Source organism: Teleopsis dalmanni, chromosome 1 (genome assembly GCF_002237135.1).
Source record: "Teleopsis dalmanni isolate 2A chromosome 1, ASM223713v2, whole genome shotgun sequence".
Taxonomy (NCBI): Eukaryota; Metazoa; Arthropoda; class Insecta; order Diptera; family Diopsidae; genus Teleopsis; species Teleopsis dalmanni.
Genome location: NC_051846.1, coordinates 139,225,310 through 139,253,309, shown reverse-complemented (window position 1 = coordinate 139,253,309; position 28,000 = coordinate 139,225,310). Strand labels below are relative to the sequence as shown.

The 28,000-nt window shown below is 27.9% G+C and overlaps 1 protein-coding gene across 4 annotated transcripts in view; it reads left to right on the top strand.

Moving 5' to 3' along the window:
* LOC119668986 (protein sidekick) overlaps positions 1 to 28,000 on the top strand; it is a 94,769-nt gene that overhangs the window by 46,496 nt on the left and 20,273 nt on the right. For 2 of the 4 annotated variants that reach the window (XM_038078706.1, XM_038078705.1), the window contains exons 2-6: positions 1,585 to 1,686; positions 12,751 to 12,927; positions 14,519 to 15,266; positions 15,361 to 15,488; positions 15,678 to 15,944. In XM_038078706.1, the coding sequence (XP_037934634.1) occupies positions 1,585 to 1,686; positions 12,751 to 12,927; positions 14,519 to 15,266; positions 15,361 to 15,488; positions 15,678 to 15,944 (1,422 nt within the window). The remainder of the gene's footprint in view (positions 1 to 1,584; positions 1,687 to 12,750; positions 12,928 to 14,518; positions 15,267 to 15,360; positions 15,489 to 15,677; positions 15,945 to 28,000) is intronic. The other 2 variants (XM_038078708.1, XM_038078707.1) reach the window with 1 other exon arrangement.

Genomic DNA, 28,000 nt, shown 5'->3' with positions numbered 1-28,000 from the left:
TGAATTCTGTATGAGTTTAAGGTTTCAATTCATTTAGTATTGGTAACTAAAATATTGTATACAAGTCAAAATTTGGAAGAAATGTTTAATTATAAACAGTAGTATCTTGTTTCATTTTAAAAACCTAAATTTGGTAATATTTTATTTCTTTTTCAGTAATTTATTTGGTAAGATTATCCTCTACAGTGGAAACTCTCAAATGTATATGTATTTAATTCATATACATATCTTAATTAAATTGTTATACTTGTATTTAGGATGTTTAATAAAAATCCAAAAGATAGTAACTTAGTTCATCAGATAAAAATAATCATATAAGCTATTTTTATATTAACCGAAGTACAGAGTAACAAAAAATTGTATCTTGAAAAATTTTTGAGTTCATAGTTCTGTTTATTGTACTACTGTTCATAAAACTTGAATTAAAACTTTTATCAGATAATATTTGAATTGAAAAATGTAATGTGTAAACCTCTTATAAACCTCTCTTGTAATTATTTTACTATTAAAGGTAAAATACTCCGTGAAAAGAGCAGCACATAGATGTAAGATGTTCATTTGTATTAACCTAAATACATTTATCATTTTAATACAATTTAATCACTAGATGAATAGTCTAGATGAAATTAACATTAAATGCTGATCTGCGACTGTGGAAAATTCGAATTCCTCATTGAATATAAAAACGCTAAGGTAACCTCATCTGAGGTTTGCTTGAAGCGCAAGCGTGCGTGCCTACATAGTCATTCAACCGCAAACTTCACAGAAATTATGTTATATGTACCTTCTTTTTTCTTATGAAGTGTGACCTACAATAAAACGCAACATCTGATACAACAATACTAAGTTTAGATACAAATTCAAAAGCCCGTAGAAAAGTTACACACGTTGCAATTTATTGCTTGATGTACTGCTGCAATCAGTTTCGTTGCATTGAACATAACTCAAAGCATCCTTTAAATTGCTGATGATGCATAACGTTTTGCATTTTTCATTACAGTTTAATATCGTTTCACCAACCGATTATTAAAGACAAAATATATCGAACAGCAAATAATCTAGATTTGTCTGAGCTCTTGGTGTAATGATTTATAGCAAAGTGCAATATTTTTGCAGCAATTAGTTAAAAAGTTATTTTAGTACCCTATGTATTTTTGATTATTTATTGTGAAACAAAATTAATTTGAAATATGTATTTATATCATGGCTCTGGAACATGCGAACAAAACAATTTAATATCAAAACAATAAATAATTTGAAACCATAATTAATGTTCAGATGTCACAATGCGTGCTAACAACAAAATTAAATTGCAAAGCCTCGACATAATTCATTGCTGTGACATGATAACCAGCAACAATATTTTGTATGCCAAATTTGAAACCACAATTTTTAAAAATTTGTAACAAACCGTTATAACATATAACAAATAACAAATAACATTTTTGAACTATGAAATGCTCCTTAGCATATTTTCATATATTATGAAAATTTATGCAACAGCAAAAATAAGTTAGGGCAAATATAATATTTTTTCTTTGACTAATTTTTAATTGATTTTTCTATTTTTTTATAATTTTTCAGATGGAACACAACTTCAAGCGCCCCGCTTTACTACACAGCCTTCATCCTCAGGATCAATAGTGAGCGAAGGACGTAATAAAATTTTACAATGTCATGCATTAGGTAAGTTGAGCAATTGTTTTAGTATTTCTTAGCAGCTGTACTCCACCACTACTGAGCCACACTGGCTTGATATGAAAAACGATACTAATTGCCTGCACATTTTCTTAGATATCCAAGTGGAAAAGTAATAACATTTTATGAGGTTTCTTTGTTTCCCTTAATGCTCTTGGCATTTAGGTGAAACTGAATTCCTTACTCCTTTCAAACGTTGAATGGCCATTTTGTACTTCATTTAGTTTGCTATTTGGTGAATCCCCATCATATGTTTATCCATGGAATTTTTTAGCATTGCTTTTCAATAATGGAAAAAATATGAAAACTGAAATTTAATAACTTTCATTAGTAACTCGTTTCTTTACTAAAGCCTAATTAGTTCTTTTCTAACATATAACTACCAAAATTTTTAAGAATGTAAAGTATATGCTAAAGAGTTCGAAAAGAATACTTATAAAGAACATTAATTTGTATATAGGTATATACAAGAACATTTATTTTTTAATCAGTCGCTTTGAAAAAGTAGCTTTAATTTGTGCAATATACCATATATCAACGTTTTACCGGGGGTGTACCAGGTTTGTAACGCTCGTATATGCTTGTGCTCGATTATTTGACTCGATTACAACGAGTCGCTCAAATAAATTCGATTAATATGTGGTTCTAGAGCGTTAACTGTATTGTTTATTTCTATAAAACAAAACACAAGAATATAAAAATGAAGCTATTTTTTGTATTATATTTGCTATTTTCCAAATCTTTGAAGTATTCGTACACAATATTGAAATTCAATTTGAAAATAATTCAAAAAATTTATTTTTTGAATTTATTTATTAATTTATTTATTTATTTCGAAAGAAATCAAAACAATCCAGTAACTTAAAAGGAAATTGAGAAATAAAATTTTTTTGACATCAAAGAATTGTCTCAAACCTGGCAATTATACAGCGCTTCCAATCTAAAACACTACGAATGATCACAAACGCACCTTGGTATATAACGAATGAACAGCTACATAAACAATTACATGTTCGAACAATCAAGGAAGAAATAGCAAGTATTTTAAAGAATTACGCTCAACGCTTATATATGCACCCAAACCCTCTGGTTACTCAACTGATGTCCCCTTCCAATACCTTTACAAGGCTGAGAAGAAAAACATCGCGAGACATTTTAAATATGTATATGTAGACAATACACTTTTATTTTAAATATATATGGATATGTCACTGGGCATAGTCCATACGTGCCTTTCTTTTTATATCGTAATAACCATTATTACGATTTAAATTTATATATATTACTTATTGTCAGTCATTCCTGACAGATTGTAATAAATAAATGGATTTCAAAAAAAAAAAAAGAATTGTCTGTTCTTAAAAAGTTAACAAAATTTACTTTCATATATAAATAAATTTATCAGTCAATTTATTTTATGGTTTCAGAATATTTAGAATACAAGAAACTGGCCTATAATAACGCATCTCAACTTCCTAGTAAAAGTATCTCGATTTTTGCCAGATAGAGAAAAATGTATATGGTCAAGAAAAAGCTTATCAGTTTTAGCAATTTTTCCTGTTTTTGTTTCAACGATTTTAACCACAGCTTTTTGCAAATGATTTAAAACACTATAACACTATATATAGCACAAATATCAGATTTTTTGCATTTCTTCCTTTTTCCATTGTTTCACAGTTCACTAAAGGCCTCGATCTGTTGAACAATCTTTCGTTTTTAATTTCAATTTATTCTTGCCGTTCACCAATAACAGATATGTACCTGATGCAATCTAAAGTAATTTTTAACTTCCACAATTCATCGCATTCCGAGAATTTAACTTTCGAATATCTTCTGTTATATTCTTTCAGTATATGAACTAAAAATGTGATTCAACCATCGTAATTTTTCCTTTTTTCATATAACGCATTAATGTATGAAGAGTTTTCAATGAGTTTGCCTAGCTTTCTTTTTTCATATAACGCATATAACTGTATGCACTTTGCACAAGTACATACTACAAAATTAATTTTAAAATCAAATTCAAATTGAATCCAAAAATTGAAACCAAAAATTTAAGCCTAAAGAAATCAGATGAAACTCCAAGCCTCTAAGTTGCATTGGCTCATTAATAACAAATCCTCCCTGTGCCTAGAGTATAAAGTACTCTTGTATAACAGCATCATAAAACCAATATGGACTTATGGTGTCCAGCTATTTGGCAATGCTAGTCACTGGTGCCCCATGATATATTAGGAATAAAAGTATCCACCGAGATCTATAAATTTCCTTAGTTGAAGCTGAATTTAACAATATGAGAAAAAAATACAATAAAAGACTGACAGAACATGTTAACCCCTTAGAAAGGAATCTCGCACTTCTATCCATTAGTTCCCGCCTAAAAAGAGCTGACTCAAATGAAATTGAACCTTTTGATCCAAGTGAGGTTCGTGATATAAGGTTTACTTGTTTTATTTTATTTTATACAATGTATAGTTAAAATAAAGTTTATAACATTATGTAATAATATTATTAGTGATAAGATTTTAAAACTTATTGTTAGTCTCATTGTAAGAGAAGATACAATAGTAAATGTCTAAGTATTTGAAAAAAAAAATCCAATTCAATCTGTCAATCTACAATTCTTGCAAACGAATTTAAATATTGAAAATGCAAAAAAAAAATGAAGGAATGAAGTTAAATTTTTTTAGGCGAATTATTGAAATATAGAGGCTTTTCTGCGCTATCTGGATTATAGATATTTTAATATAGAGTATGTCACGACATTACGATGTCTGGATTATTATGATGTCCATATACGGATTACCGGAAGTGTACTAGTTTTCTCATTCTAATTATTATGGATAATATGTTTTACCACAATCATGAAATCATCAAATTAGCCCAGTTAACTCTACCAATGAGGGAATTAAAAGAAAAGATTAGAGTAGCAACAAAAATTAGATGCATAACAAAGAAAAGTTTTATTTATTTTAAAAGTTTTATATAATATATATGTTTTTATTTCATTCATATTACTATTCAGTATTACTAACCTATATACAAACAGAAATGCAATACAAATTCAATTAGATTTACTTAGAGTAATCATCTAAGTAAACTCAGATGACTTAGCTAAGTAACCAGAGACATAATTTCTTTTTGTTTATAAACGTATTTAGAATAAATAAGATAAATAATCTAGATAAAGAGGTTTTCGAACAGAAGTGAAACAACAACAAAAATTTATTTTTTTTTAAATTATTTTAATTAATTGAATTTTTGGCTGACCATACAGCTGTTTCGAGTATTGCCAAATACCCTTCATCAGTGGTCTTGGAAATAATTCTTGTATTTAATTATTTGTAAATAATTATTTTTGAGACTGCAAGTACCAGGAATCGAACTCGGGTCCTGCCACATGTGAAGCTCAGATAATCTAGGTAATAGCAGATGAATCATTTGAGTAGTTATTGACTAAACGTTAAGTTTTATCAAGTCGATTTTCGAGTTATAAAATAAAAGTTTCCGAGTCTTTTTGAAAAGATTCGATACGAATTTGTAAGATTATTTGTTTGAGTTTTAAATAAATCACTCTATTAAGATAAGCCAATGTATTAACTAATAAAATATATGAACTAATTAATTAATATAAATTAATTAATTTAATTAATTTATTTATTTTTACAGTTATGATAACCTGATCAGTTTAATTTATATGAATTGAATTCCCTGCTTGTTTCATAAAAGAAACGTTCTATATATAAAGTAATAAAGTAATAATTATAAAGTAATATTAAAGCAACGAAACTATTTCTGCACAAGTACAATCAATGATGTATTCAGGCCTTAGTGTGAGAACAAATACTTCAAATGAATGCGAAATTTCAGATGCTTCACATGAGCAGAAAAAAATATTTAAATAAAGAAATGAATCAGTTGTTCTGTTCGTATCGTGAAGCTAAACGATATATATATATTTGCGGGTATAACATATTTTTATTTATTTACATTTTTACATTACACAATCGAGTTTCTCTGAAAGCTTTGAAATCTTCTAAGCGAAATGCAAGCAAATAACAAAAGAACCCAAATAATGCCAAAAAGTAAGCTAACAAAGGCGACAAGAAAGCTGAAAAGTACAGTGAAATGCAAAAATGGAACCAAGAGAAGTGAACAAGACGTGAGCACATTTTCTTTTATATTCTCGAAGAAAGTAGAAATAAGATACTTTTTAAAACTAACTGTAAATTTTAAAATTTAATTTTAGCGAAATTTTGGACTTTAACTTAATTTTAGTATAATGAAATAAAGAGCACAGTTGCCCATTTAGTTCTAGCTTTGGTGTTAGTCATTGCGTTATCCTTTTTGTATGGTCCTTTTTTTTGTGTTATTCTGAAGAAGATGTTTTAATATGCAGAAAGAAGAGTAAACTTTTTAAGTGAATGCAAAAACATACAATCTTACCAGCGTACATAATTATACATATTTATATATTTTTATATTAGCTTATCTGTATATGTATTTATGTATTGTAGAAGTTTTAAATCTATAAAACTTCATTTTATATGACACTTGCTTCTTTAGGCAATATATGAGTACCAAGGACTTAAACCGATGTCATTTCTATGATATTCAAATATTTACAATTGTGCAAAAATTTAGTAAATGAATTTCCTTTCAGGTAATAATTGAACAAATAAACAAAAACTATAAAAGTAAATATCTTTCCTTATTTATATACAAAACTGTAGTGATATTACAATAGAAAAATTGTGCACTTGGTGTCTTTTATTTTTTTAGGTAAGAAATTTTTATGTTTTATCTTAATTTTATTTTAAGAAGTGCATATATATTCTTTTTTATAAAAATGAACATCTTTATGCAGCATTTATTTCATTCGCATTTCACTTTTTTACTTCATTAAATAAATTTTATATTTCCATGAAATCATCCAAAATAAAATTTTAAATCCTTGAGGGAAATGGTGCGTATGATTGACTTTTTAAAAATCTCAATTTTGCCTCAATAATTTCCTCATAAATGTTTCTCATATGTGAAATCGTCTTTTTGTTAATTTGTTGTTAAGACTGCGTTTGTGACAGTCTTAACTTGATTCAACTTTTTTGTTGTTTTATAGTTATGAGCAGTGGAAAACGGAAACAAAAGAGACTTCCGCAATACGAGGATCACAACTTGTCAATTAAGAAATTATTATTCTCTTATTCAGAATGTAAAAAAAAATTGGTTATATTAAAATAAATTTAAGGATGCTTAATTTGCATTTTAATAATACCTTTCTCTTTTTAAGAAAGCTTCAATAAATTTATTATCCACAAAATTAAATTAAAAAGTATTCTGCCTGCAAATGACTTCATACATACATATAATGAAATTGATTTATTAATTTTGGAAAAATAAATTTACAACATTAATGCAAGTGTACTTAGTATATTAAGCAGTTCTCTTTGAAAACAAATGAAATAATAAATTTATTTATATTTCTGAATTGATCAAAATTACATTTTTAATTTTTAGTATGTTTTTTTTTATATTAAGAACATGTACCATTCGTGATGAGCGTACATAAGTTTTGCAACAGAGTTATTCGTTTTGAGGTTTACTAAATGCAAACGTAAATAAAACATACCTGTAATTAAAATTTAAATAAAAAAATTTTTAATGATTTAGATAAAATTAAGATTACAAAATTTTGTTGGATCTCACCCTTAGATGTAAAATATAATATCAATTGATTAACATCTTCCAATACTAAATACTTTCGAGGCAATTATTGATGACTTGTCGGCACATAGCTATTAATAATATGGCCAAAACTTGACAAATTTTCGAACACTTAAACAATGTACGCGTTATTACAAAATTACACTGTTGATAGATCTTATAATCTTTTTGGTTAATTCAGATTACCAAAATGTGAAATTACACGTTATGAAAATTTCTTGCGAAACAAAAGCGATATAGAACTTATTCTGTGACTTGTGACACTATTTCATTCAAAACGTATATCATTCATATTCATATATTCTGTTTAACGAAAAAAAATGGTAAATATACTCGTATAAAACTACCGATCAGAATTTATCACTTGTTCGTAAGTTTTCCAAAAACTATGGCCACGCACACCTCCAGATTATATATAGTGATTATATTATATTATAGTGATTATATAGTGACGGTTGGTAGATGTAATGGTTTTTTAACAGTACTTGTGATAAGTTTCGATGCGAAATGCTCCTAGTACAGATTTAACGTATAGTAAATTTTAAAAATTCTTACACATTCAGTTGTTGTCAAATGGCTTATTTTGCAAAATGATAAACTTTAAACTGAACATATCAAATATTGGGTGGAAATATCAAATATATGTAACTGAAACAGTGCTGACAAATTAAGACCACGAAATTGGTAACCCTTTATTTTAAAATAATAAATCGATATTAAGTATATGCTCACAAGTTGTACAAGTTCTAAAAAAAATGTATAGTAAGCAATATTCAGTAAAAGCTTCTTATTGCAGTAGCGCAAGTTCAGAAAACTATATAGCACTTGATTCGACAATTGTCAATAGTTAAGACTAAAAGTCTCTTGCCAACGTATTTATAAAAGTTCTACCGAGTGGAACTTTAGAGGATGTCTGCGACATCATATACGGGTTGTAACCCACTTATATAAATAAATAAAATAATAAATCACTTCAAACGAAAAATTTTTATATATTTCTACATATTAATCTATTGTAAAGTTGTTCTGCTTTTAAACGCTTGAAATGAAAAGATTTTTAAAATAAACTTTATAAGATTCTTCGATAAATTGTAAATACAATAAATTGGTGATTTGTGAAATTACTATCCATTTAAAAGGTGATTTTTTCTTTTCAAGAAATTATTGAGTCAAATTCTTTAATTTAATTTTTTTTATACTTTTACATTGTTATTTAAACAAATATTTTAATAGTAATATTTTACAGTTTATTCTGTTTAGCATTATTTATTTTCAATTTCATGTAATTCTATTTAATGAGAACTTTCTGTAGAAAATATACCAGAAACAAGAAATTTATTGTTCGGTTAATAACATTTTTATCTTTTTCATTGAAATATCAAGGAAATTAAGTTTTTGTCAGTTTACTAGCAGTAACTTCCCCTGCTATAGTTTTCAGAAAAATAATTTCTAAACTGGATGATTTAAAAAAGAGTAAATGGCATTACTCAAGCTGTAACTTTTCAAAAGTTTTAATAACAGCTTATAAAAGTCTTAAATTCGAAATACTTTCTTAATTTGTAATTTATCTTAAAGACTCTTTTCAAAGTCAAAACTTTAATTAAGGTGTCAAAATCGGCTTGTCTTTATTAAAAATACATGAAAAATAAACAAAAAGAAAAAATATTTACAATTAATTGAAATGATTGAATTATTAACAATATTCTGAATTATTTAAATTTAATTTCTCTCATATCAAAATAACACTAAGACCTGTAATGGAGCATACATTTTATCCAATTGCACTAAAATATTTTATTACACCTAAATTTCTTGAGCGCGTCATATTGCAGTTATCTTCAATTTTTTATAGTTTTTTAATAAAAGCAAAACATGAAAAAACTTATGTAGCATAACTACATAAGGAAAGACGTAAAATTCTTTAGCCGTTTTCCACTTAACCCTTTTCTCCATCTAAACGTTTTCTAATGCCATACAAATTGAAGTTCACAAGCAATTCAAAACACTTTTGTGAAACGATGCTCAGTTGTGCAGTGCGTACGGTGGCTTCACTGCTGCATCTCGAGAGACTCAACAGTTGCAGCACATGAAAGCTTTTTTCACACTATAAGTTTCACAGAACCTAAAAATCCTATTTTCTATTTTTTGATACTTCCTTGCGGTATTTATTTTATATCTTTTTATTCAGGCCATTTTTTGAAAATTCCGTAAGAAATTCGTTTGAGTACCTAAACGTGCATCCAATACTCAATGCATTAATGCATCAATGCCCGCCCACACAAAGTATTTCGTTAGCAAGCCTAATAGCGTAGCATGCGATGGGTGCACGGTACTTGCTCCACTTGTTTTTCAAAAGTGTTGACTAAATTGCTGCGGATTTGAGGCAACATTGAGAAAGCGCATAGTGCATTGAAAATCTGAAATGAACGTTAACACAAGTGAATAGTAGTTTCATCCGCAGGCTTTTGATAAAACGCTTACTGCTCAATCTATTTTATGCAGTCAATGATTCCTCCTTCCTTATGTGTATTGTGCGCTTTTTCATACGGGTATGTACGTTTTATTTTAAATCAGGTTTGTGACTTTTTCAAATTTGTCTGGAAGACAGACTCAATTTTAGTGAAAAGAGATTGTATGAAATTCACAAGGATATCAGTTGCAGCAGTTAACAAATCATATATTTTATTCATGCGCTCATTAAAATGCCATAGCAGTGCTGAAATAAATAGCGACAGGCTTATGTACTGCTTGTCCTTTTAGGTTTAGAGGAAGCAATGCAGATAAATGAAAATGAATTTCAAAGTAGCTTTAGAAAATATTTTAAAAGAGAGATATAATAAATATTTTGCGCATGTTAATTGAAAAGGTGAAGGGAGTGACATATCTTTTACAATAAAAATCTATAATGTTGCTTTCAAAGACACTTAAATTGAGTAAGTTCTCGTATATCATATATTTAAGTTTTAAACAACACAAAAGTATCTTTAAATTTACTTAGTCTATGTTATATACAATACCCATTTATTTCAATACAATTTATTTTATAAATTGTAATAAACAAGAATTAAAAAATTATTAAAGCATTTTATTTCTTTCGTTTTAAAATGGTTGTCCACAGCGTATCAGACAATTAGATCGCAACGAAACTAAAAAGTATTATGTAAAAATCAAATATCCTGGTATTCGAACTGTAAGTGAGGATGTCACTTTTATCCTTATTTTTTATTTTGCTGTGCTAACACAAATAACACTTTACAATTGTAAGCCAATCAACAGGATGTGTTTGTGATAAAGGGAAAAAATAAAGATCACATTTTATGGTGCAGTTTATTCAATTTTGGCCTCAATGGCACAAGACTACAGTAACATCTCTTTTGGAAGTAGCACACACTTTCGGGTAACGAATGTTAAAACACTCGAAAAAATGTTTATTGTGACACATATAATATCCTTTTTGAAATAGGTTTGGTACCACAATTCAAAAGAGATCAATTACAGAGTTTAGCACTAAACCGGAAATAGGTTGAAGTTATATCAAGAATTTGGTCGGTGTTATATATAATAAACTGCTATAATTTTTTTTGTTATAATTTATTTTTTCATTTTGTTTTAAAAAGAATTAAATATTTTTTGATGTAGTACTTTAAAAAAAATCAAAGTTTGTCACTATGCTTATAATGCATTTATAGAGATATTAAAAAAATATTTTTTTTTACTTCTCGTGACAAATTGTTTATCTTATAAATTTATCTTTATTTCTTAAGCAATTGTAGAAATTAATGTAGCGTACAAAAAACGCTTGTGCTGTGCTTAATAAACGCTCTCTTCTTAGTAGTAACTTAATTAAATATTTGCTGTTTAAATGAATAAATTAGAAGAGCGTACTTTTAATTTTCGGGGTTTTCTTCTTATATTTTATTTCTTATATATATTCTCATTAAGGTTTTCATGATATCCGTGATATAAAGAAGTGTATTAGCAGTAAAGCATATCATTGCTGTATTATATCTACATTAAAATCTACGACACTCCACAGCTAGAACTTATGAATCCATTCTGTCTTTATATTGTTATACAGATATTATAACCTTTTATTTTATCAAATTATTCTATAACATAAGATATAACTTTTGTTGAATAACCAATAAAGTTGTAAATAATAGTTGTTGTTATTTTGTCTGATTTCTTATGACTTCATTAAAATTTATTAATTTAACTAAAAAGAAATAAGTTGTAATTTAACGTCATATTTTTCTGACGGAATTGACTAACTACCTACATTTAATAGAAACTAGTATACTTCATAAAGAGGTTTTTCGAACAGTAGTGAACTACAACAACAACAATTGATTTAATATTATTTTAATTTAATTAATTATTTTAATTAATGATGGGTATTTGGCAATACTCGAAACAGCTGTATGATCAGCCAAAAATTCAATTAATTAAAATAATATTAAATTAATTTTTTTTGTTGTAGTTCAATACTGTTCGAAAAACCTCTTTAAAAACTATAAGACAATTTTTTAGCTAGATTGATCTAATTTAATTTTTTTTGTCAAATAATAAACTATCTTGGAAAGTGATAGTATGGAAACAAACATTTAAAAATCAAACATAATTTTTCAAAAATCCTATTATTCATTTTATTTCAATAATTTTTTTCAGTTCATTTTTAGAAAAAGACCAGTTCTTGATTATTTAAAAATTATTTTGTATCTATGTATGGATCAGCCCTCCATATAGGAATTGATTTGTTCGTTTTTTAAAGTAAGAAATAATATCTGCTAATATTGTGGAGGCTATTTCTAAAAAAAAAACATATATATTATGATTTTTTTATTATTTTACTTTTATGAATATATATACACAATTCATTGTTTTTCTTGACACTGTTTTATAATATCCATTTTTTGTCTTATCTTGTATTGTGCGCGCTTTTACTTTCTTTAAGTTTTTTCTTATATTTTTTTAATCCTTTAAGATTTTTACTGTTGCTGATTTTAAAAAATATATACAGGAAATAACCTTCATTGGAGTCAATGTTTTTTATCAAAATAAATACCAATTTAAAGATTTGAAAGAGCAAATTTTATTAAATAAATACGTTTTACAACTACAACCTCATATTTTATAGTGTTTAGAAAAATATAAATTAAATTTTTACCGATAAAAATCTTTTTGTGCGAACCCTTTCTGATAGTACAATTGTGCCATTTTCTATTAAATCTTTTATCTAATAGTTACAAGCAATTTTTTTAATTTTCCTCTTTCATTTCATTTCATAGTTCCTTTAAAATTTTCATTTCGTTCATTGTTATCTTTCAGGATATCCACAACCAACTTACCGCTGGCTTAAGGATGGAGTACCAATTGGTGACTTTTCACCCAGTCAGTACTATCGCATTCACAATACAAGGAGAGGAGATGCTGGCAGTTATCAGTGCATTGCAAAAAATGACGCCGGTTCAATATTTAGCGAAAAAATTGATGTAGTCGTTGCATGTAAGTAACATATCAACACTGACAAAAACAAGTTTTCATATATAGTATACCTATAGTTGTTAAATAAAATATATGTATATAAATCTTTTATGTTTTTATAATAACTACAAATCTATTCCCTCAAAAGACTTGTGTTATTACATTTTTTTTTGTTAATTTTTCACGATGAATACAACTGTCTGTTCAATTATCGATGAAACGCACACCCTAGAAGGAAACTATTTCATGAAAGACCATATTTAAATACACTTTCGATTCACTACAAGCTTGAGTTGTTCAGTTTGTTTCTTTAGTCGGTCTTCATGATACTCAGCCATAGAATATTTCATATAACACGAATAGTACGCAGCAAATTGGATTCTTGTCTGCCACGTCTTCAATTCTGATATGCTTTTTGCACATGACCTTTTTACATCTTTAATTGAACGACACAATTTATTTAAAACAAAATTTCTGCTTTTTATTTGTGGGAGTGTTCTTTGTCTTAAGGCACTGCAATTATCTTAAAATGAACACTTAACAGTAATTTAACTTAAGTCTTGTATAAGAATGTTAACTTTGGAGTAGCATTTATATTAATTAGTCAACGCACATATTGCGTGAGATACATTTGTAAAAAATCCATAGATTGACTTTAATTATTGTTTTAATACTCTACATAAATCTGGACTAACTAATAGATTCTTTAAGTTTTTGGTTATAATATAGTAATAAATTGTTGTTAAAAATAAAAGTCTAAAAGTACTTTAATTTCATAAAATTTTTAATAACTATTCATTTAGATTTTGTTTATGATAAATAGTGAAATAAATGTTTTATCAGTTTCGTATCACTTATTAAGAAACATTCTTGACTTTTTACGAAGTATAAATGTGTTATGAGTATGTAAAATTATGAGTATGTAATAAATCAAAATTTAGTAATAAATTGTTAGCTATGAAACTAGACGTCAATGGTTTAATAAAAGTACAAGATCACTTTTTCGAGAAGCTGTAGATAAAATCAACATTATTAACATTTAAAATCAAAATAGCAATCATATTAGCCAACGTTCGAAGCGGACAAGGCACCTAGAAGAAGTAGAAAATGAAACTAGAAGAGTATATAGAATAAACTTAAATAATAATAAATACAGAAATCTTAAAATGAATAAAATAATTAATTATTTTATGAGAAATTATAAATATCATAGTGAGTTTTTGATAATAATTATTTTAGGACTTTAATATTTCAATTTGTTAAATATAATTTTTTTAATTTTTAATTTCATTTTGAGTAAACTTGTCTCAAATCCATTTAATCATTAGTAAAATAATCATAGTACAACATGTTTAATAAATAACATTAATACAGATATTAAGACCGAATGTAGCGTCCTCTTTTTGATTACATTAATTGCTATTTGACTTCATTTTGTATGTTTAATTTTTTCAATTTCATTTTATGTACCACACATTCTCTGTTCTAACCATTTAAATGAAGTCAAACTGTTTTCATTGGAAGTGAAATGTCTTAATTTTTATTTTATTTTTCCTTCCATTTCATATTTATACAATTAATTTATTTTGTACTTTTAAACGCATTTTAATAGACATGGGCATATTTGAAAACGTAACGGAAGGACAACTTGCAGTACAGTCCGGCCATCCAGCCGTTTTCGATTTACCACCCGTTGAGTCAGTGCCAACGCCTTCCGTTATCTGGCAAACAGAAGAGGGCCCTCTTAACTACGACATCAAATATGCTTTTACTAAATCGAATCAATTGATTATATTAAGCACCGATGAAACAGATCGAAAGGCGTATAGGGCACGTGCTTTCAATACACAGTTGGGTAAGGAGGAGATTAGCGCTTTTATTCATTTGAATGTAACGGGCGATCCATACGTGGACGTGACACCGGAAATAATTGTTCATCCGGAGGATATGAAGTTGAAGCGGGGCGAACAAGTAGTGGAGCTACAATGCATAACAAATGCAAGGCCTTTATATGAATTAGAAACACTCTGGTATAAGGATGGTATTGTAATAGAGAATGCTGGTGTAGCGCATACACTCAATGATCCTTGGAATCGTTCGCTTGCATTGCTATCCGCAAACCTAACACATTCAGGCGAGTATATGTGTCAAGTACGTTTACGTAGCGATGCGTTTGCTGTAGTTAATTCAACAGCTAAAATTGAAGTGCTCGAACCACCAACATTTTTTACACCAATGCGAACAGATACTTTTGGTGAGTTTGGTACTTTGGTAACTTTACCGTGCGATGTTATTGGTGATCCAGTACCGAAAGTAAAATGGTTTAAAAATGCTGATCCAATTGACGTGAATAGTGGCAAGTAAGTAGAAATGAAATGAATGAAACTGTAGCAAATATAAAAATTCAAAAATAATTTTTACTAATAATACATACTAAATAAATAATTTTTATAGATACGTTGTAGGCGAAGACAATTCCTTAAATATCAAGAAACTTTCATTAGACGATTCGGCAATGTTTCAGTGCTTGGCGAAAAATGATGTCGGTGAAAAATCATCTTATACATGGCTGCGTGTAAAAAGTGAGTGTAAACTACTAATAATATAAACACATGAGCGAAATGTTAATTATTAGTATTAATTATCTAAGCAGCATACAAAATGCATTTTGTATGCATTTTGTATTTTGTATGTAATTAATTTATATCATTAATTTTTATATATTTTTCGCCCAATACAATTATGTACATTACTCATCAACATTTTATTAGCAACCAAACCCAATGCTGCGGATTATGCTTACAATATTCATAAATTCCTACCTGCAACTAATCAAATAATCTCCTCTGCTACTGCAACTAACAAAATTCTTAATAACAAACTGTTGCATCTTGCGAATGTGGGACTTGATAGTCATAAGGGTTATGTCAGCAATTTACTAAAACGTATAAAACGCTTGGCGCAACCCCGTATATTACGGGCAAGAGCATCGCACTCTGGAACAGGAACGGGTTCTAGGCGCAAGGATATACGCTTTGGTATGGGTTATGCTTGGTTATTTAAATTAGCTTAGTGTTTGCATGCAAATTTGATATGATTTAGTTTTTGTAAAATATATTATTTGCACACTTTCCTCACATTTCTACCCAACACATTTTAATATATCCGTATATAACACTAAACATTTTTCAATTTAAACTGCTTCTGTTTTGTACTAAAAGCTTGCAATTAAAAAAGAATAATAAAATTATTTGGTTACTTATATAAATTAAAAGAAATTTAAAAATTTTTGAAATTTCCATTTCAAAATATGAGCGCTAAGTAATTATTTTTGCATTTAGCATGAATTCAATCTAAAGGAACTCATATTGATTATATTTATTTGTAATTTAATCCACACACACACGTATATATACACAAAACATTTTATTTCCTTTGATAACTTATCCAACTCATTCAACTAATGAATATGAATATATTAAAATTGCTTTAATATAATACATTACTTAGATTGAAGTAAATCGAATTTTTGCAACTGTAGAGAGATGCTGATATATATATATGGTATATGCATATTGCAGCCTTGCTACCGAAATGCAACTTTTAGTAAGTCTTGCAGAGATACATTAAGTTTGCATTAATTTTTAAACTTCTTGAAGTAAAAATTTTGCTACATTGTTTCAGATATAAAACTTGCATAATGTGCTCATATGCAATCTGTCGCTTCAAGGTAGTAATTCTATTACAGTTATTATTTTTGCTCTCTTATTTCATTTTAACTTCATATAAAATTCATATGAAACAGGCGTAACTTGTTCTGACTTGTTCTGCATGTGAAATTCTACGATTTTGCCTACCTTCTTTAACAATTTAAAACAAATTTTTCAATTTGATTTCTATAAGTAGAAACTTTTCATATTTAGAAAATTAATTAAATTGGTACGAAATCAAAGTTCAGATAAAAATGTTTTATATTCAATTCCCTGTTTCCGTTGCGTGCCTCCTCGTCCTTGTTGCAATTCTGAATATGAGCTCTTCATTCTTATTATTATCGTACACATAATCACATTCGCTGTTATTCTATTAAGATAAAAAATGCTTTCTTACCTGATTTTAAGATGATTTTTTTTCTGTTTCATGACTTTAAGACACATTTGAATAAACTCTTAGAAAAGTTTTTCGACGTGTTCACCTGAGAGGAATTCGCAGAACAGGCAACAAGCGTTGCTTAATTATGCATGATGTGATGTGTGCTCCCAAAAGATAAACAATTACTCAAACGTGACTTGTTAACATTAAAAATTTTATATTTTATTTAAAATGTTGTCATGTTGACTTAATAAATTTATTTATTCTTGGTTATACCAAAAAGAGCATCATATCAACTTATCTCTGTTGTTTAAAAGCTTTTACTTATGTTTTATTAAATTATTATTATTACTTTTTTATTTTCATTTCATTTTTATCTGATAGTAGTTGATATATTTCATATAAAAGCGATTTAATTTGATAATGGTAAATCTATTTCATTTACAAAAATTTTATATAAACTTTTGCATTTAAACTATTAGTAGTATTTGTACTTATCTATAAATTTTGAACTTCCAGAATATTATTGTATTATTTATGCAATGCTTGTTTTCAGTTTTGATATTTACTTGGTCAGGTCATTCATTAAAAAAGTAACAATTCATTATTCATTTTATTTATTTATTATTTATTTAGAATTATTCCATATTTTATAACCTATTCAAGAAATATACACATAAAGCTTAAGTAGCTTTTCTGTTTGGTTAGCAGTGATAATTCATTATGCAAATCATGTTGGAGTATGTCATCCATAATTCCTCATCAAAAAGATAGTTCATTTTTAAAATATCATATATATATTTTTCATTAATTAATAGGTTAGTTTGAGATACAAAGCTTCTTCTTTATTGTTTGCATTCGTTGTATTAATGCATATTTGCAAATCTTGTTCATAACTATACCACCATTAGTAGGTTATGAGAGTCTCCATTGGAAGAAAAACATGGTACTCCACTTTGAATGATAAGTTGAAAGCGATATTGAAAAAGTTATATATTTATATCTCAATTCTCTTGTTTATTCAATATAGTGTTGGCTGTCTGTTTTAATACAAATTAATCTCTAAATCTTTTAGAAGAATACTTTTCGGAAGGATCAAAATCGATTGACTGATCAGCACTGATTTTTTTATTAACTATTTTGTTGAAAAAATAATAAATGCAGATAGTATATGATTGAATTTTATGGACTCAGCTTGGATTTAACTCACATACAAGCAGAATATTTAGAGTTAAATATACAAACAGAATAACTCACATACAAGCAGAATATATTTAAAAAATAGAAATATTTATAATCATGTCTTTTAGAAAAAGCTTTCTACATATCTATGTTAAATTGGCTTTAGTTGCCAATCTAAACTGAACTAATGGTGAGATAAAAGTTTTTGATATTGTCAATTAAATTTGTTCGTATATATTTATTTATATATTCTCTCCAGGTACGAAATATCCCAACCAAATCTAATATAATATAATGATTATAAGAGATTAATAATTGTTAATTACAAAAATTACAAATCCGTGGTAAATAGTTTAATTGATTAATATTACTGCATTCAAATTCTATGATCTATATGATCACTATTTCTGAACCAAATGGTTAATCGATTTCATTAATTGCAAATACACCAGAAAGCACAATTCCATTACAAATGTGACGATATTACAAATAAAGAAGATTTTTGTTAAACCGTTATAAAGAAATATATACGGGTTCACACTCTTATAATTCAAAGTTTAAATATTTGGATCCTTTTATTATACACTTGAATATGAGCTAGAATTTCTTAGTTGCAAGGTACGTCTTTTCCCATATCCGTCCCCACATAGTACAAGAAAATGACATTATTAATGTAATTCGAAAGAGAATTACATTTGACTATTAAGTAAAATACTAAAGACTAAGGATTTTTATTTACTTCTTTTTTTCTAAAATTACTCAATAAAATGTAAAGAGAAAACTTTTTAATAACTCAAATTGTTTTTTTTTTGAATCGCTTCCCAGATATTTTGATATTCCACTGTTGTGTTAAAATAATTATTTAATTTTATGTTTTAAAAAAAAAAGATATAACATAAAGTGCAATCTTAATAATTAGCCAATAACTTTAGAAATTAGTATTACTTTCTTTTTTTGTTTGATTAAATAGAGAATAAATCATTGTGATATGTACTAAATACTCAACCTATCAAAATTGTAGTAAACATAAACATTTGTGCAGTAATTAATGTAATCGAAAAATGCCTTAGGTTAAAGAAATTTGTACGGACTATTTTTATTTTGGTAATTAAATTGAATTTATATATTTTGTAGTTATTGTTATTACTGCCAGAAGGTAACACAGATAGATAATCGAATTTTAAATAAAATTTAACAACAAACTTCTATCAAATAATCTTAAATATTTTAACATTAATGAAATAACAATTTAATCAGTACCTATAATTAGGATAAAAGTAATTAGGATAAAAATTTGTAAAATCAGAATTTACTTATGTTAATGACTTCAAATATTTTAAACAATATTTATTTATTAACACTTGACAAAGTATCAGTAGTGTTAATTTCTTAAAAACCCTGTAAAACAGTAGCTATTAGAAAAATTTTCAAATCAAATAACTGAACCCAAAAATTTTTCAAAGTTAAAAGAGTAGAATACACTGTTTGTAATTATAAAAGTGATTTTTATATAAAGTAGTAATTTCTTACTTCTCTGTACTTTGGATATCATAGTAAGGTTTGGATATTACTTATTGATAATAATTTTTTTTATTTATGAGATTTAAGGGATTCTGTACTTGATTGAAATTTTTGAATACAATTAAGTATAACTGCTTCATAGTTTTCCATTCCTATTATATCCTCATCCTTGTCTGCTACTTGATTTTGAAAAGCAAACATTAAATCATATATAGTCTGAACCAGCATTACAAGTTTTAATGCATAAATATATTATAAATAATTCTTATAAAAATCTGCCTATAGTGTTCTGCACACAAAATCTTATAATAATAATATAACTAAATAAAAATCAAAATAAATATTAAAATATTATTTTTAATGCACATCACTATTCTTAGGTATAATCAACGAGGCAACTTTAACATATAAGTAAATTGTATTAATAAAATGAATCGAGTTTACACATTAGTAACTAAAATATGTAGTATATTTAAAAGATTCTTATGTGCATAACGTATAAAATTCTAAAGCTTTAACTCTAAAAAATATAGTATTTATATTAATTTTAATTAAAAGTTTGCACAAATTTTTCTAAAGCTAGATTTTTCTTTTATAAAATATTCAAAAAGTTCAAAATTGTTTTCTTGTGTCGATAAAGGTCTGCCTGTATTTTCATTTATGTAGCTAATTTTGTTAAAACATAAAAAAAATTTAATAAGGTCACATTTAACCCGTAAACGAAATTAGTAACCCATTTCAGGTCACTTAGAAGATAAATCGCTTTTTCTGCTCTTATTGTGGTCTTGAATGTCAGTTTGTCTTTAATTCGTTTGTGGTTTAAATAATGTATTCCACTGCTACCGCACTGGGTTTATAAACTATCTTGTGTGCAACATCTGGCCATAAATGGGCATTTTAAATAAACCCAGACACTTCATTGTCACTTTATTTTTGGAGCTTTTATTAAAGTTTGATGTTTTGTGGTCACCTCGTCATCTGGTCACCTACACTCCTTATGATTTTTTTTGTTATTTCTTGGAGCTTTGTTGTTGTTTTTTTTTTGCCAAACTGTTACTTTGTGAAATAACATACAAGAAATTTATCCTAAGCGGCAGGCAGCAGGCAATAGTCAGGAATAATTTATATTCTGAAACGTAAAAATTGGTTAAATTCATTTTCTCAAAGAGTGTAGAAAAGCAACAGATTTAAAAAAATATATATTTGCCATATGAAAGAGAGACAATGGAATCTTCATCTTGTCCCAAATAAATTCACTGATTATATAAAGAATCCCAAGTAACTTTCCGCAATGAATTACAAATGAGCGTGGAAACTTTTCTTACAACTCCCATGCGCTGGAATCACACTTGCATTTCAACGTTTCACTTAGTTTGTTACAACTTAATTGCAGTACATAACACAGAATGCTACGACGTTTCCAAGCACTCGTACCTGTTGTATTTGCCACATATTTCCTAATTCTGCAAGTCAACACACAAAATGGTTAAATAAAAATCTAACAAATTTCAATTCATCCTCAGGTTCTTACCGATAAAAGTGCAATGCCGGAGCCACATTTGCAACAATGCTGCATTACTTCTCTGCTGCTTGCGGAAAGTAATTTCCAACATAAATTTTTACTTTAGTTTGTTGTTTCTATCAATACACATAAGAGTTATTCCAAATAAGCCTTCCTACCTGACTCTACCCTACCCTACCCTACCCTACCCTCCAGTATACTGAAACATTTACGCAACTCCTTGCACATGGAAAATTCATTTAACGCAGAGATAAGCAATCAGTTAAGTATTCAAGATTCAATTCTCTGTTAAATGCTCGACTTCTACCAGCTCCGCTCCACCAGTACTTCAAGCAGTGATTAAATGCAGTTTAATTTCGATTTATTTTCGCTAACATTTTGGGGAGAAGGAAACAACTTGAAAACATTTAAACAAAGAAAATTAAAACAGCATTTAACTATTTGTGGGAAAATGCTCTTCAAGAGTTTCGGAATTGAAGTTGAGGGAAACCTGAGTAACATGCACATTCCTGTTTATAGAAATTGTTAAATGATGGATTTTAAAATTTATTCATTTCATTTGAATAAAAGTGGAGCTTAAAAGACTTTATAGTTTACTTTTAATGGAAACAATATTTACATTTACTATCAAAGAAATTAAGTAAGATAAACTTCGATAGCAAAAACAAAAGCTATCTATTTAATATTAGAATAACTGGGATCGGGTATACAAACTATTCGACGTACTGATTTCGACATATTTAATCCGTTTCTTCTACAAACTAAAATTACAACATAGTTTTGTATTTTATTAAAAAATATTAACATTTTAGTCGAATAACTTGTAATTTTAATTACATAAATTGTTTTAATTAGACTAAATAATATGTAACTAATTTAACTGACTTTAATTATTAATTCGTATAAACAATTGCCATTTGATTTTAAAATTGAGTGAATCGTCAAGTTAAAGTTTACAAATGCGTTATAATATAAAAATGAGCAAAAATAAAAATTATTTAACATTTGATATTTTCTAGTTTCCTGCTTCAAATGAAAAGTTTCCTAGTACAATGAGAGAAAAATTTCCAGATGAGAAATAAAAACGCGATATTAACATTAAATAATCTAATATGAGTGTTTTGGAACGTTTGTTTATGTATGAAATTGTTATTGTAAAGTTTGTATATACTTAACATCCAATCAGATAAAGTCCTTTTCATCTTAAGGCTTCAGTGAAGTAAATCCGGTATTATCTTAAGGACTTGTAGGGTTCACATGCACAAGGAATAATACAAGTAAATCGTTATGATTTTCGTACAATTGATTAATTTTTTTTTGAAAGTTGTATAAAAAAACGTTGCTATATTTAGCTATGTACATTAAATCATCAACATTAATCTATGTACATTAAAGTAACTAACATTTCAACAAATATATACTTTTAATATTTGCTATTTATATGTGTTTTTCTCTAACAAAAACAAAAAAAAACTTTAAAAAAGCTTACGATGGCTACAACGTGGGGGCTATACATACATTAGCCCTCTCATTTGCAGATTCTGAAAATCAAAATAATATAAATAGGTTTTAATTCACCTTATAACACTATCATAATCAACTCCGGTAAAGAGCATATATATTAAATCACACGTATACAGAACATAAATATTTTTGTTTGCATATATAAAAATAAAACAAAAAACAAAAAACTTCACAGAAATGATTTGTGTCATTTAAATAATTTTATTAATATACAGGGTTAGGTGATTGAAATTACACATAGATATATCTATCAAGCTGATATTGCCAACTACGTGAAATTCATACGAATGACAGCTGTTTATATCGTTTACAATCTACCTCAAGCATTTGCGTCTAAGTTTTATAGAACAAAAGTTGTACGAAATGGGATTCAAACGAAATAGTTTGCGTTATATTTAGCTGGAAAATCACAATCACAACCAGCAATTGTTCGTAAGCTCAAACACTTCAAAGTTAATAAAATATTTGTGTATAGTACCATTAATCGTTATAACAGTACAAACAGCATCGCCAAGCGCTGTGGTGGTGAACGAAAAAAAAAACAGCAAACTCAACTTGAATGAAATTCACGTCGTAGGAGTAATCAAATGTCTAAAGAACTGAAAATATCCAGCGAAACATCTGACGCATATTCCAAAATGAGCTCTAGGTAAAGCCTTGCAAGTTCTAAAAGGCACAAAATCTTACACCAAAGCAAAAAGTTATACTCGAAAGAGCAAATGAGTTGTAACGTTTGCACGAACGTGGCGAGGTTCGAAACATTGTTTCTCTGATAGAAAAAATTTCCCCATTGAGCAGTTCATAAACTCTCAAAATGATTGTGTTTACTTTAGTGAAAAGTAAACTGTAAACGCACTGCCATTTGAGCCTACGAATGGCTACCCGAAATAATTTTCCATCTCAAGTAATGGTATGGGCAGCTGTGACCGACCGTCGATAGATGCTCTCCAATCGTTTACATCGAGCCTGATGTCAAAATCAATGCGACTTATTATCGGGAAAATATTTTGGAAGTTGCTTTAGAGCCGTGGGCTCTGAACATTTCGGTCGTAGATCATGGACGTTCCAGCAAGACTCGGCACCGGTCTCTGTCTCGTAAAGCTCGTGTTAACCAATAATGGTTAAAAAATCATGTTCCACACTTCATTTCGTCCACACAATGGCTTTTGCATTCGCCAGATGCAAATCCGATAGACTATTCCATCTGAGCCATTTGGAAAGCAAGGTGAGGACATCAAAATATTCCAGTATGGATACGCTGAAGAAAGCCATTGTTCAGAAATAGGCCAAAATTCCGGAAGATCACATTCGTGAAGCATCAACTCATTTTTTTAACAATTTGAGGGTTATAATCAAGGCAAAAGGTGACCACATTCCCTAATTTATGTAATTTGAATTAATGAAAAATAATGTCACACAAAAAAGATATGGTCGCTTGAATAGGTAACATTTTAATCGCCTGACCCTGTGTATAAAAATTTTAAAATAATTTTTTATGAAATAAGCTCATACTTTGCACATATACTTAAATATCTACTGCACTTTTGTTAGCGGCATTAAAATTTTCTCATAGCTTGATTTTGTTTTAGAGAGGAGACTATTGTAGGTTTACATTTACTTTCTTTTAAGGCTAGTTGAAAAAGATCTCACAAAATAATCGAGAGAAGTTATTTATTAATGTAATCGATTAAAAAAAAATAAACTTTCAAAGAGTTGTTGGGATAAACTGGACTATATCAATCCAGTTTTCCTAAATATACTCTATTGTTGATTCTGTGTAATAGAAATCATAAAGAAAGTCATGTGCAAACTATAAACAAGTTAAACCTTATGCTATTTGGGTGTATTTGGTAATTATATATCTATATGATTTTTTTCATTAGAAATCAAAACTTTTTAACCTATGCAAACTTGAGTTTTCAAATGTAAATTTAAAGGTCTTGAATTTTTTTCTGCTGATTAGTATTTGATTTAATTAAAAAATTCTAATGTACTAAGTATCTTTTGAACTCCTTTAGAGTAGTACAAAGTAGGTATGATTACAAAGTAATTCATAAAAAACTATATTACCATTTTATTGGTTTATTTTTTGTTTAGATCAGTTAATTAGGTAAGAGTAGTAAATTAAGGGTTATATCTGTTATTGCATTGTTGAAGTGTTCCTGGCTATTTAAAATAAATTATGTCAGTAGAGATATTTTTTAAAATAATTTTGATTGTTGACCAGATCAAAGTAATAATATAGTCATCGTTAAGTGGCTGAGTGAGTGTCTGCAAAATAATTTTACGTACTAGCGTTTAAATAATTTGAAAAAATTGATAGAAATCGACATTTTGTGGTCTGTAGGAAGGAAACCATTTACTTAAATAGAAATTGCATGTCAAATATGAAAAGTGTGTGTCATTAACTTTTAGTGTCGAAGTTGAATAAACTCGATGTCCAATGTGCTGGGTCGAGTACAAAAACAAATAGCATGAATTTTTCATATCCGTGTTTAAATTATTTCAACCTTATCACAAACATAAATAGCTTCCATCAAAGTATACATTTTAAAATGGTTGTTAACCCTAGAACGCCCACAGCATGTATACAATTAAGGCGATATTGCACAAAAACGCGCCTCTTGCTTGGCTGGTTTGTTTGTCGAAACGAGGTGACACAAAGCGTTACAACTCGAAAGTCCCGCCCCTTTAACAAGCGAAACGTCGTATATACATGCAATTTAATAAATGCAATGAAAAGTTATTCAGGTCATATCGTCTAAATAAAATAAGCGCAATTATGCTTCTGCTCTGGCAACTGAGCTAGAAAAACCTGCTAATACCTCAAAACGCACAACCTATTCTTTAAGAAATAAAGCCCGTGTTACTCATACAACATGTTGACGCGTAAATGGTACTACTATCGACAAGATAAACATCAGTTTAATACACTATTAATATTTATTAAATTCCTTGCAATTTATTGTGTGTTTGCGTTTTAAATCTATAAAATGAATGGGGTTTTCTTTGATGTTTTCATTTTTATCCGTGCCGTGCTATTTAAATTAAAAATTACTGCTGATGTATACTTTCGTGTAAAATATGTTTATTGCCGCAATTATAGAGCAAAAAAGCTCAATAAAATCATACAAATTAATTTTTATTCTCTTTTAACAATACAAAGTGAACAATTAATAAATTACTTCGTAGTCGTAATTTTATTTTAAAAATGATATTTGCTATTTCACGTTTTAATGTACTTTACAATTTCCGATTACATTTTTTAATTGAACAAATGTAAAAAAGTCGTTCGAACCGCAAAAAGGATCATTGCAATACAAGATTTTATTAACCTTTATCTTTAAAATTTATATTATATTTCAATGGAAAATTTTTTAAAAAAAAATTTAAAATATTCATTTAATTGGTTTAGTTAATATTAACGTTTGTTTTGAAAAGCCTTTGGCATATAATACTTTTTATTACAGTGAATACTCTGTAAACCGGCGTTTTCATTAACTGACATCCGTCTGCACCGCACTATGTGCTAGTCCTCAGTTTTCTTTTTTCATGCAGTATATATTCTTTTAAATGAGCAGCTCTCTCGACCAAATGAAATTTCTGGTCACTTCTATGTCCACTGAAGAGACCTTTCACTGTATTTTTAATTTTAAGTGCGTGTCTAATACTTATATATGAAGTGTTAAAATAATATTTGCTAATTAATGCATATGCCCTAAAAAATACATTTTTATATCAAATGAAATTAAATATCCTCCAGAATAGCCACACTCCCAATTGGTATAAAATTGTGCATATGTGGACTATGTGCACAATTTTATTTTCTAAAAACTCGAATGAAATGATTCTGCGCTTTCAATTAGCGTCAAAAAATACAAGTCCTGCAGCAAATCTCATATTTTTATACACAACTTCTGTACAAATTTCAAAATTTGCATTCACACAAATATTTTTTAATTTTTTTCCACCTGTTTTTCAATTAAATTATCAACTTAAAGTTGAATTCTTTTTATTATGCTCTTCACACTAATGTGAATATGGAATATGTTAGATTTGTAACGTAACTCTCTGATGGAGTAAAAGTCTACACTCGTAAGTGTAGACTCTATAAAATAAAGTCTATAAATAAAATAAATTATTTGACTCATAGTTTGTTGGTAGAGCTAGATCTACAGCGACACCTCTAAGGATTAGATTGCTTAAGGTTTTTAATGACAATACATTCACATTACTTAAGATGTGTGTAAAACTAGCAAATTTTAATAGGTAGTTCACTTCAATATCAGGTAAGAAGTTTAGTCTCTCTAAACTAGTAGCTTCAAAAACTTTTGTCGGATTTTTGAAATAGCCCCATAGAAACAGAAATAATTCTACAGAGCTTCAATGGTTTTCGGTTCATGCATTTCCTGGATTAAACACTTCTGGTAATATATCGCTTACGTGTATGTGTTGCAATCAAACAGTGCCATTCAAAAAGACCAGCTTGCATACTGTAGTTCTTTAGATCGATTGATTGTATATGATTCCAACCATATTGCAGGTGGTTAAGTTTCCGTTTTTTCAGTATGTACTTGTATTTTGAGTCAAAACCTAAGTATCTCATTTGCCCGATTCACTGAAATATTAACAAAAATTTTAACAATATTATGAATTATTTTATTTTCCTAACTATACACAACCTAATGCTGTGAGTTAAAAGATGTCCAGAAATGAATAAATTGTTTTTATGGACGCTTAAATAGTCAAGCGTCCATAAAAAGTTTGTTGTACTTTTGGTTGCTTCTTTTAAAGAAATAAGTTCTACCGCTCTTCTGCCGCACAAAAAAAAAAAAAAACCGCTCTTCTGAAAGCAAATAGTTGTGCGTTAAAATTCTAACTGCAGCCGGGAAGTTTATACGACTCTTGATTTCTATAAAATTATTAATTGATATATGAACTCATATACACTTTTTAATAATACAACATAATATCTTTATATTATATTGTATGTGTATTCGATGGTATGACTAAAAATTAAATTATTTGTATATGAAATTTAGAAAGCATCTAGTAAATAACTGATTTGTTACAAAATGATTAGTATCATTTTAAGTCAACATTAGTTTTTATTTGTTTTCTCTTAATTGCTTCATATAATTTTAAAATAAATATTGCATTTAAAATTAATTTTTTTGCATAAAAAAACACGTAGCGCAAATAGTTTTCAATGACCAGCACACTTGCACAGTATTTAAGGGTCCCTCCCTAATGTGA